This window comes from Mustelus asterias, chromosome 15 (assembly GCF_964213995.1).
Source record: "Mustelus asterias chromosome 15, sMusAst1.hap1.1, whole genome shotgun sequence".
In the NCBI taxonomy this organism is placed as follows: domain Eukaryota; kingdom Metazoa; phylum Chordata; class Chondrichthyes; order Carcharhiniformes; family Triakidae; genus Mustelus; species Mustelus asterias.
This window is the reverse complement of record NC_135815.1, coordinates 12,197,582-12,208,934: the sequence shown is the minus strand read 5'-3', so window position 1 is coordinate 12,208,934 and position 11,353 is coordinate 12,197,582. Positions and strand designations below refer to the sequence as shown.

General features: G+C 49.1%; 1 protein-coding gene across 3 annotated transcripts in view; it reads left to right on the top strand.

The window, feature by feature from the left end:
• Nucleotides 1-11,353, top strand: part of smyd3 (SET and MYND domain containing 3) — a 738,112-nt gene that overhangs the window by 660,257 nt on the left and 66,502 nt on the right. For all 3 annotated transcript variants that reach the window (XM_078229519.1, XM_078229520.1, XM_078229518.1), the window contains exon 9: nt 8,194-8,281. In XM_078229519.1, the coding sequence (XP_078085645.1) occupies nt 8,194-8,281 (88 nt within the window). The remainder of the gene's footprint in view (nt 1-8,193; nt 8,282-11,353) is intronic.

The window sequence follows — 11,353 nt, the reverse complement described above, 5'->3', positions numbered from 1 at the left end:
AACGATATAAGTTGTCTAACGTCACTTTATTCTATTCAACGAAGGGTGGGGCAGGAGGCAGGGGGCAGGGTCAGGGGACCTTACTAAAGCTCAACCTAGGGGTCTGGGTGGTAGTTAATCCAACACTGCTCTCACCCCCCCTCTCTCTCTCTCTTCATCCCTCCCTCTCTTCCTCCCTCTCTCTCTTCCTCCCTCTCTCTCTCTCGCTCTCTTGCTTTCTCGCGCTCTCTCTCTCTTCCTCTCTCCCTTTCTTTCTCTGTCTCTCTCTTCCTCCCTCTCCCTTTCTCTCTCTCTCTCGCTCTCTTTTCCTCTCTCTCTCTCTCTTTCTCTCCCTCTCTTTCTTTCTCTCTCTTCCTCCATCTCCTTTTCTCTGTCTCTCTCTCTCCCTCTCCTTGTCGCTCTCTCTTCCTCTCTCTCTCTCTCTGCCTCTCTTTCACACTCTACCTTTCTCTCTATCTCTATTTCTTCCCAGCCAGAGAAGCTGCTCCCACTGTGGTTCCACATATTGGTCTCTCTCTCTCCCCCCTCTCTCTACTCTCTCTTTCTACCTATCGCTCTCTTACTCTTTCTCCCTCACTCTCACCTTCTAGCTCCCTCCCTCTTCCTCTCTCTCTCTCTCATAGAATCCCTACAGTGCAAAAGGAGGCCATTCGTCCCACCGATTTTCCGAAACAGCATTCCACCCAGCCGTATCCCCATAACCCCGTGTGCTTTACCCTGCTAATCCCCCGATTCAATGCCAACGGGCAATTTAGCACGGCCAATCTACCTAACCTGCACATCTTTGGACTGCGGGAGGAAACTGGATCACCCGGAGGAAACCCACGCAGACACGGGGAGAACGTGCAGACTCCGCACAGACAGTGACCTGAGGCCGGAATAGAACCCGGGTCCCTGGCGCTGTGAGGCGGCAGTGCTATTACTAGCTAAAACTCTCTCCCATTCCTCCTCCAACCCCTCCCCCACTCTCTCTCTCTCCCACCCTCTCTCCGTCCTCTCTTTGGTGCCGGAGGTCCTCAGCGTAGTACTGTGTACGGTTTTGGTCTCCTTACTTGAGAAAGGATTCGATTGCATTAAATGCAGTTTGGGGAAGGTTCAATAGACTGATTTCTGAGGTAAAGGGGTTTTCTCATGAAGAAAAGTTGAACAGGTTGGGCGCGTTGGCGTTTGGAAGAATGGAAGATGATTTCATTGAAAGGGATTCGACAGGGTGGACACTGAGAGGATGTTTCCCTGTTCTGGAGAGTCTAGAACCAGGAGAAAAAGATTAAAGATGAGGGAACTTCCATTTAAGACTGAGTGAAGGAGAAGTTTTTTCCTCAGGGTGTTATTAGTCTGTGGCATTCTCTTCCCAGAGAGCAGTGGAGACTGCGGGTCACTGAATACATTCGGCACGGTGGCACAGTGGTTAGCACTGCTGCCTCACAGCGCCAGGGACCTGGGTTCAATTCCCGGCTCAGGTCACTGTCTGTGTGGAGTTTCCACATTATCCCTGTGTCTGCATGGGTTTCCTCCGGGTGCTCCGGTTTCCTCCCACAGTCCGAAAGATGTGCTGGTTAGGTGCCTTGGCCATGCTAAATTCTCCTTCAGTGTACCCGAACAGGCTCCGGAGTGTGGCGACTCGGGGATTTTCACAGTAACTTCATTGCAGTGTTATAGAATCCTAGAATCCCTACAATACAGAAAGAGGCCATTCGGCCCACTGAGCCTGCACCAACCACAATCCCACCCAGGCCCTATTCCTGTAACCCCACATATTTATCCTGCTAATCTCCCTGACACTAGGGTCAATTTAGCACGGTCAATCAACCTAACCTGCACATTTTTGGACTGTGGGAGGAAACCGGAGCACCCGGAGGAAACCCACACAGACACGGGGAGAACGTGCAAATGCCATACAGACAGTGACCCAAGTCGGGAATTGGCGCAGTGAGGCAGCAGTGCTAAAGTTTTAAAGTTTATTTATTAGTCACAAGTAGGCTTACATTAACACTGCAATGAAATTACTGTGGAAATCCCCGAGTCGCCACACTCCGGTGCCTGTTCGGGTACACTGAAGGATAATTTAGCGTGGCCAATGTACCTAACCAGCACATCTTCAGACTGTGGGAAGAAACCGGAGCATCCGCAGGAAACCCACGCAGACATGGGGAGAATGTGCAGACTTCGAACAGACACCGACCCAAGCCAGGAATCGAACCCATGTCCCTGGTACTGTGAGGCAGCTGTGCAAATGTAAGCCTACTTGTGACTAATAAATAAATAGACTTTAAAATGTTCAAGGCTGAGTTTGACAGACATTTGATTGACGGAGGGGGTCGAGGGTTAGGCGGGGGATTCCCGGGGGCAACAGTGAAGTGGAGTTAGGGCTACAATCAAATTAGCCATGATCTCATCAAGTGACGGAACAGGCTGGAGGGGCCGAGTGGCCTACCTCTGCTCCGAATTGCTCTGTTTCTGTGTAGATGGAGACCCGCTGGGCCTACTGACAGATGTGCCCAGGTTAATGTTTATCGTTTTACAAAAAAGCATCTGCTGCTTCTAATTTAAGGTTGAAAATCTGGCGTTTAGATTTCTTTTTTAAGAACAGGCTACTTCCTAAATGCTGGGAGCTGCCACAGGAGCTGTGACTGGTGGCCAAAAACAGCAGAGCGTGCAGCTGGACCTGGGCTTGCCTGGATCCTCCCCCCCCAACCCCCCGCTGCGAGACTATAACGCCCCCGGGTCCCGTGTATCCTTGTGCCGAGGTAAAACTGCCAGAAATGAGTGCATAATATGACTCGCTGACTGGATTCTAATCAGAACCATCTGCGGGCAGTAGCAGAACCACATCAAATGCAGGCCGGTGAAGTGGGCGCACGGGTGCGAGTATTTAGCGGAAGGACAGCGCGGACTCGGCACGTTTGGGGCTCCTGTCCCTTTGTGGAACACCCAGCATTTATTAAAACCAAAACCGCGCCTGCTTCGACACAGCTAGCTTCCCCTCTGCTCAATCCTTCACACGTAATGCAGTCTGCGGCACTGGCTGCTCCTCCTGGAAGGAAGGTGTCTCTCCGTGAGGCACAGGGCAGTGCATCTGCCACGGGGAAAAATGCCAATGATCAGATATTTTAATCACTAACATGTAAATATTAACATGCAACATGAAGATATAGGATAATAATGGAAGATGGCGCATGTGTGCGTGTGACTGTGTGTGTATCTGTGTCTGTCTGACCGTGTGTATGGCTGTGTGTGTGTGTATATATCTGTCTGTGTGTTTGTGTCTGTGTGTGTGTGCCTGTGCGTGTGCCTAAGTGTATCTGTGTGTGTCTGACCGTGTATATGGCTGTTTGTGTGTGTGTGTGTATATCTGTCTGTGTGTTTGTGTCTGTGTGTGTGTGTGCCTGTGTGTGTGCCTATGTGTATCTGTGTATGTCTGTTTGTGTGTGCATGTGTATGTGTGCACCTTGGTGGGTGGGTGTCTGTGTGCGTATGTGTCTAGGTGTGTGTGTGCGCCTCTGTGGGTGAGCATGTATAAGTATGTGTGTGGATGTGTGCATCTGTCTATGTATGTAGATGTGTCTGTGTGTGTGTCTATGTGTCTGTGTGTGTGTACGCCGGTGTGGGTGTGTGTGCGTGCCTCTGTGGGTGGGCATGTATACATGTGTGTGTGTGTGTGTGTGTGTGTGTGTGTGTGGATGTGTCTATGCGTGTGTGTGTGCCTCTGTGGGTGGGCATGTATACATGTGTGTGTGTGGATGTGTCTATGCGTGTGTGTGTGCCTCTGTGGGTGGGTTTGTCTATGTGCGTGTGTATATTTGTCTATGTGTGTATGTGTCTATGTTTGTGTGGATGTGTCTATGTGTGATCGTATGTGGGTGTGTGTGTGTGTGTGTTTCTGTGTGTGTGTCTATGTGTGTGCGTGTGTCTGTGTGTGTCTATGTATGTGTGTGTGTCTATATGTATGTGTCGTGCTTGTGTGTGTGTGTGTGTCGTGTGTGTGTTAAGATCCCATGACACTATTTGGAAGATATCCTGTCCAGTATTTACCCCTTAACGAAGAGATTGTCTTATAGATAGTTTGACATAATGTTTGTTAGATCCAATACAGCAGCAGAGCGGTAATGTTACTGGACTAGTTATCCAGAGATCTCATCTAATGATCTGGAGACATGACTTCAAATCCCACAACGGTGGTTAGGGAACTTAAATTCAGTTAATTAAATAAAAATCTGGAATAAAAAGCTCGTATCGTCATGAAACGACCAGTAAAAACCCATCTGGTTTATGAATGTCCTTCAGGGAAGGAAACCAGTAGTCCTTACCCAATTCCTGTGATATACGCCGGCAGCCTCTGAACTACCCTCAAACCTCTCTGTTATATCAAAACTGGCATCTAACCAGCATTGTGGGAAATTGCCCAGGTTTGCCCTATCCACACACAGCAGGACAAATCCAATCTGGCCGGTTACTGCCCCATCAGTCTATATTAATCAGCAAAGTGATGGAAGGTGCCATTGACAGTGCTATGAAGCAGCACTTACTCACACATAACCTGCTCGTCAATGCTCAGTCTGACTTCTGGCAGGATTACCTGGCTCCAGACCTCATTACAGCTTTAGTCCACATTTGGACACAAAACCTGAATTCCAGAAGTTAGGCGCGAGGTGTCTGTCCTTGACATCAAGGCTGCATTTCTCAGGAGACTAAGGAAATTTGGCATGTCCGCTACGACTCTCACCAACTTCTACAGATGCACCACAGAAAGCATTCTTTCCGGTTATATCGCAGCTTGGCATGGCTCCTGCTCTGCCCAAGACCGCAAGAAACTACAAAGGGTAGTGAGCGTAGCCCAGTCCCATCACGCAAACCAGCCTCCCATCCATTGACACTGTCTACACTTCCGGCTGCCTCGGCAAAACAGCCAACATAATTAAAGACCCCACGCACCCCGGACATTCTCTCTTCCACCTTCTTCCGTCGAGGTAAAGATTCAAAAGTCTGAGATCACGTACCAACCGACTCAAGAACAGCTTCTTCCCTGCTGCTGTCAGACTTTTGAATGGACCTACCTCGCATTAAGTTGATCTTTCTCTACAACCTAGCTATGACTGTAACATTACATTCTGCACTCTCTCCTTTCCTTCTCTATGAACGGTATGCTTTGTCTGTATAGCGCGCAAGAAACAATACTTTTCACTGTGTGTTAATACATGTGACAATAATAAATCAAATCAAATCAAATTTGATTCAGTGAAATATTGAAGTCAGTGTGAATGTGGCTGTAAATTCTGCACTGGTTTAAGTCAAACCTCGTACAAAGGAAGAAAGTTGTGATCGTTGGAGGCCAAATCACCTCAGTCATAGGACATCGCTGCAGGTGTTCTTCAGTAAGAAGTCTCACAACACCAGGTTAAAGTCCAACAGGTTTATTTGGTAGCACGAGCTTTCGGAGCGCTGACCCTTCATCAGGTGAGGAGCAGCGCTCTGAAAGCTTGTGGCTTGTGCTACCAAATAAACCTGCTGGACTTTAACCTGGTGTTGTGAGACTTCTTACTGTGCCCACCCCAGTCCAACGCCGGCAACTCCACATCAGGTGTCCCTCAGGCCAGTGTTCTAGGCCCAACCATCTTCAACTATTTCATCAATGCCCTTCCCTCCTTCAGAAGTGGAGATGTTCGCTGATGATTGCACGGTGTCCAGTGCCATTCGCGACTCCCTCAGATACTGAAATAGTCCATGCCCGTATGCAGCAAGACCTCGACAACATTCAGACTTAGACTGATAATTGGCAAGTAATATTCTTCCCAGGTAGGCTTATGGGGCAGTGGGCCCCGTCCCCACCTCTGAGCCAGAAGCTTTGGGTTTGAGTCCCACCCCAGGAGTTGGTGGCCAAGGAAGGTACGTCCATAACATGGGTCAAACAGGTTGAATGTCAACCTGCAACTCCTTCCAAAACACGCAATGGCTGGCGGTCAGAGCGGTAGAGACCCCTGATCAGCCGCGTTTGATGTGAGTGGCGCCCCTCAAGCTATAGACCCCTGGCGACAGACTAGCGACCTGTTCCGAGATGTTCCGAGAATTACTAGCTACGGAAACAGATGGAAGTCTGCATCGGTGCACCAATAGGTGCGGAAAGAGAATATTCCCCACACAGGTGCCAAGAATTAATCTAACCATCATTGCTTGACATTCAACAACATTACCGTCACTGAATCCTCCACCATCACCATCCTGGGGTTACTATTGACCAGAAACCTAACTGGAACCTAACCATATAAATACTCTGGCTTCAATAGCAGGATTGAGACTGGGAATTCTGTGGCGAATAACTCACCTCTTGACTCCCCAAAGCCTGTCCACCATCTACAAGGCAGAAATCAAGAGTGTGTTGGAATACTCCTCACTTGCCTGGATGAGTGCAACTCCAACAACACTCGAGAAGCTTGGGACAAAAGGAGCCTGCTTGATTGGCACCTCATCCTTCAACATTCAGTGCACAGTGGCAGCCATGTGTACCATCTACAAGATGCACTGCGGCAACTCACCAAGACTCCTTTGACAGCACCTTCCAAACCCGTGACCTCAACCACCTAGAAGGGCAAGGGCAGTGGAGGTATAGGAACCCCACCACCTGGAAGGTCCCCTCCAAGTCACTCATCCTGACTTGGAATTATATCGCCGTTCCTTATCACTGAGTCAAGATCCTGGAGCTCCTTCCCTAACAACACTGTGGGTGCTGCAGGGACTGCAGTGGGTTCAAGAAGGCAGCTCACCTCCACCTTCTCAAGGGGCAATTAAGGATGGGCAATAAACACTCAACTTGCCAGCAATCCCCAGATCCATCACTGAATAAAATATAATTGGATAGATTATTTATATAGATTATCGATAGATTATTTATATCGGGCCATTCCAAAGCATTTTACAGACAGATAAAGTATTTTGTAGTGTTGTAGGAAAAAGTTTATTTATTAGTCACAAGTAAGGCTCACATTAACACTGCAATGAAGTTACTGTGAAATTCTTCTAGTCGCCACATTCCGGCGCCTGTTCGGGTCAATGGGCCTAACCAGCGCCTTTCAGAATGTGGGAGGAAACCGGAGCACCCGGGGGAAACCCACGCAGACATGGGGGGAATGTGCAAACTCCACACAGACAGTGACCCAAGCTGGAATCGAACCCGGGTCCCTGGCGCTATGAGGTAGCAGTGCTAACCACTGTGCCACCTTGCCACCCCTGTCTGGCCTGGTTGTGGAAGAAAGTTAAAACGATAGGGCGGCACGGTAGCACAGTGGTTAGCACTGCTGCTTCACAGCTCCAGGGTCCTGGGTTCGATTCCCGGCTTGGGTCACTGTCTGTGTGGAGTTTGCACATTCTCCTCGTGTCTGCGTGGGTTTCCTCCGGGTGCTCCGGTTTCCTCCCACAGTCCAAAGATGTGCGGGTTAGGTTGATTGGCCAGGTTACAAATTGTCCCTGGGATGCGTAGTTAGAGGGATTAGCGGGTAAATATGTGGGGGTAGGGCCTGGGTGGGATTGTGGTCGGTGCAGACTCGATGGGCCGAATGGCCTCCTTCTGCACTGTAGGGTTTCTATGGTTTCTATGGATAGGTCAGCATTAAATAGATAGTTGTAGTCAATAGATCGAAACAACATCTGTTAAGAGCTAACGTTTAATAATCTGAGAAAAACACTTCCTCAGCCACCAATGGCAGATGTAAATGGTCTTACAGAACAATTTACTCCAGCAGCATCTGTCCATGCAGCGGTGCTGAGGCTCCCTGAGGTGGTCACATTGTCTCTCGCTGTCTTATACAAACTCTATTGACCTGAGGCCAAAGATGTGCCGGTTAGGTGGATTGGTCATGTTAAATTGACCCCAGTGTCGGGGCGGATTAGCAGGGTAAATGCGTGGGGTTATGGGAGTAAGGCCTGGGTGGGATTGTGGTTCGGTACAGACTCAATGGGCCGAGTGGCCTCCTGCAGTACTGTAGGGATTCAATGATTCTACGCGAGGCTGAGCAGGAAGTGGGGGTGGGGAATGGGGAGAATGAACAGCAGCCGATAACTCTTGGTGTTTTCAGGTAATTGGGAGTGGGGCGGTGGTGGGGGAGGAGTGGGGGTGGGTGGGGGGGGGGGGGGGGGGGGGGGGATATACGATGGGCCCCTGACACGATCACAGGTGTGAACTTTGCCTCTTATTATGTGCAGGATTCCGATCTGCTGGCAGGCGACGAACATGCCTGGAAGGAAGTCGAGGAATCGATTCCAAAAGTGGAGGAATTACGATCTGCAGGAAGTATCCTTATGATGCCAAGCCTCGGGCTGTGACCAATGACAGCGACGGGGCTGATGGGAGGTGATGCTTGCCCAGCAGATACAGGCAAACTGCCTCCCCATACTTTATACTTCACGCTCACGTCTTCTCTTCTTCCAGCTTTGGTTTCTTTGATTGGCAGCTTTCCCCAACCCCCTTTTGACTGAGGGACTGAGTAAGTGACCTCTTCCGAGGGTGCTGTAAGGAAACACTGGCTGGGTAGGAGTGGGTGAAATGACCGAGTAGTTTTCAGGGGTCGGGGGGTGGGTTTATTGACCCCCTCCTCCTGTGCCCGTCTCCTATAAGACCCTAAGACACTCGGCCCATCGAATCTGCCCCGCCATTCAATCATGGCTGATATTTTTCTCATCCCCATTCTCCTGCCTTTTCTCCATAACCCCTGATCCCCTTATTAATCAAGAACCTATCTATCTCTGTCTTAAAGATTCACCATTCTCTGGCTGAAGAAATTCCTCCTCATCTCTGTTTTAAAGGATCGTCCCTTTAGCCTGAGGTTGTGCCCTTGGGCTCTAGGTTTTCCTACTAATGGAAACATCCTCTCTACGTCCACTCTATCCAGGCCTTGCAGTATCCTGTAAGTTTCAATAAGATCCCCCCTCATCCTTCTAAACTCCAAGGAGTACAGACCCAGAGTCCTCAATCGTTCCTCATATGACAAGCAAGTCTTGTTTTGTCATCTCGAGTGGCAGTGACATTTGATGCAGTGTAAGTGCAGCAACGTTCCGTGTTCCCGATCAGTCGTTCCAGGAAGGCATTTCATGTTAGTTTATTGCAGTGATACAAAGTGCAAGGTGTTGCTTGTCCAAGTGACACTGTAACTGATGTTGCCTGAGGCACAAATGTGGTGGTACCATTTGGTGCAGTGAGCATGTTCGCCAATGAGTGCCCAGAATCCTGTACCATTTGCAACTTCTCAATTACTGAAGCAGTCTCTTGCCACACGGAGGGAGACCTGGACAACATTCAGGGGTAGGCTGATAAGTAGCAAGTAACATTCAGGCCATCCAAGTACCAGGCACTGACCATCCTGAACAAGGGAGAATCTAGCCATCCTCCTTAGTATTCAGTAGGACTTCGCTCACTGAATCCTCCATATAAATACTGTGGCTACAGGAGCAGATCAGAGGCTGGGAATTCTGCAGTGAATAACTCACCTCCTGACTCCCCAGGCACAAGTCAGGAGTGAGATGGAATGCTACCCACTTGCCTGGATGAGTGCGGCTCCCACTACACTCAAGAAGCTCAACACCATCCAGGGCAAGCAGCCCCGCTCGATCAGCACCCCATTCACCAGCTTTAACATAACCCGTGTGCGGGTTATGTGTATTGGCCATGCTCGATTGGCCCTTAGTGTCAAAGGGATTAGCAGGGAAAATACATGGGGTTACAGGGATAGGGCCTGGGTGGGATTGTTGTCAGGGCAGACCTGATGGGCCAAATGGCCACTTTTTGCACTGTAGAGATTGTATGAAAAGAGTTATCCCGGGTGCCAATATTTGACATTCAGCCAGCATCACAAAAGAATCAGAAAGGTCTTTATCGCGCTCCTGTTTGTGGGAGCTTGCTGTGCGCAAATTGGCTGCCGTGTTTCCTGCATCATAACGGTGACAACTCTTAATTGTCCATAAAGCACTTTGGAATGGCCTGGAGTTGTGAAAGGTGCTATAGAAATGCAAATCTTTACTTTTCTTTCTTTCTTTCTCTTCCAACCTAATTATTTTCTTGGCTTACCCATCATGTTTGCTCTCGGCTTTGCGAAGCTGCTAAGTAGATTGATGACAGCTTGAAAAGGTTAATTGTATGGTAACTGTTATTGACTGGAGTTGTCTTATGTGGTGAAGTGCCCAGCCCTAGGTTGGCTGAGACTTTGATCTGGAATGCTACAGAGAAACAGCGTTGCTCAAGAGTCAAGTGTGATCTTGCACAAAGCACCCATTTTTCAGAAACTCCTTTGATGTCTTCCTATTGTCAGGAACAGTGAGAAGTCTCACAGCGCCAGGTTAAAGTCCAACAGGTTTATTTGGAATCACGAGCTTTCGGAGCGCTGCCCCTTCCTCAGGTGACTCACTTGAGGAAGGAGCAGCGCTCCAATAGCTCGTGATACCAAATAAACCTGTTGGACTTTAACCTGGTGTTATGGGACTTCTTACGGTGCCCACCCCAGTCCCACGCAGGCTTCCCCACCCATTGTCAGGAAGGGTAAGGCTGCTTGTTGAAGAGCTGAGAGAACAATGATGACAAGGCAATTATTTACATCAGATGGTGGTAGGGAGGAGCACGGTACGTGGGTTGTCCTGGTCTGACCCGTTGGCGTCCTCAGGCTTCTGTCTCTGCTGCCAACTCTGGTCCCAGAAAGAAAATGAGTTTGAAAGGTTGGCATGTGCACCAAACTGGCAAGAGGCTGGCAGTGTCACTCTGGAGGGTTGATGAGAAAATAAGTGACCCGCGTTGATGGTAGATGTTTCTCTGGCCTTAGGGTTGAGGTATCTCAGAACAGGATGGGAGGGAGGGAATTTATAATACTGACACGGTGTAGGAAAAAAAGGGGGAGAACTTTCCATTTTCCAGCACAGACCTCCCTCAGGTCGCCTCTCATTCTTCTAAACTCCCATGAGTACAGCCTCTCCTCATCAGAAAATCCCACCCATCCCTGAGATCGACCTAGTGAATCGTCTCTGGACTACCACCGATGCCAGTCCATCTTTCCTCAGATAAGGGGACCAAAGCTGTTCACAAAATTCCAGGTGGGGTGGTCTAACTGGTGCCTTGTATAGTTTTAGCAAGACTTCCCTATTTTTATACTTGATTCCCCTTGAAGTAAAGCCATACACCCTTTACAAGGTTAAATCAGCATACAAGACTCCTTGAGTAATACCAGGGCGCAGACTAGTGAACCCGGTAAGGGATACATGATGTGACTCTGATCGTGCGATACAGCGTTGACTCTTAATGCACTCGCGGGTAACTGAGGATGGGCAGTAAGGACTGCCTGACGGTGCCATTTGTATCCCAAAACCAAATTTGGATTTTCCT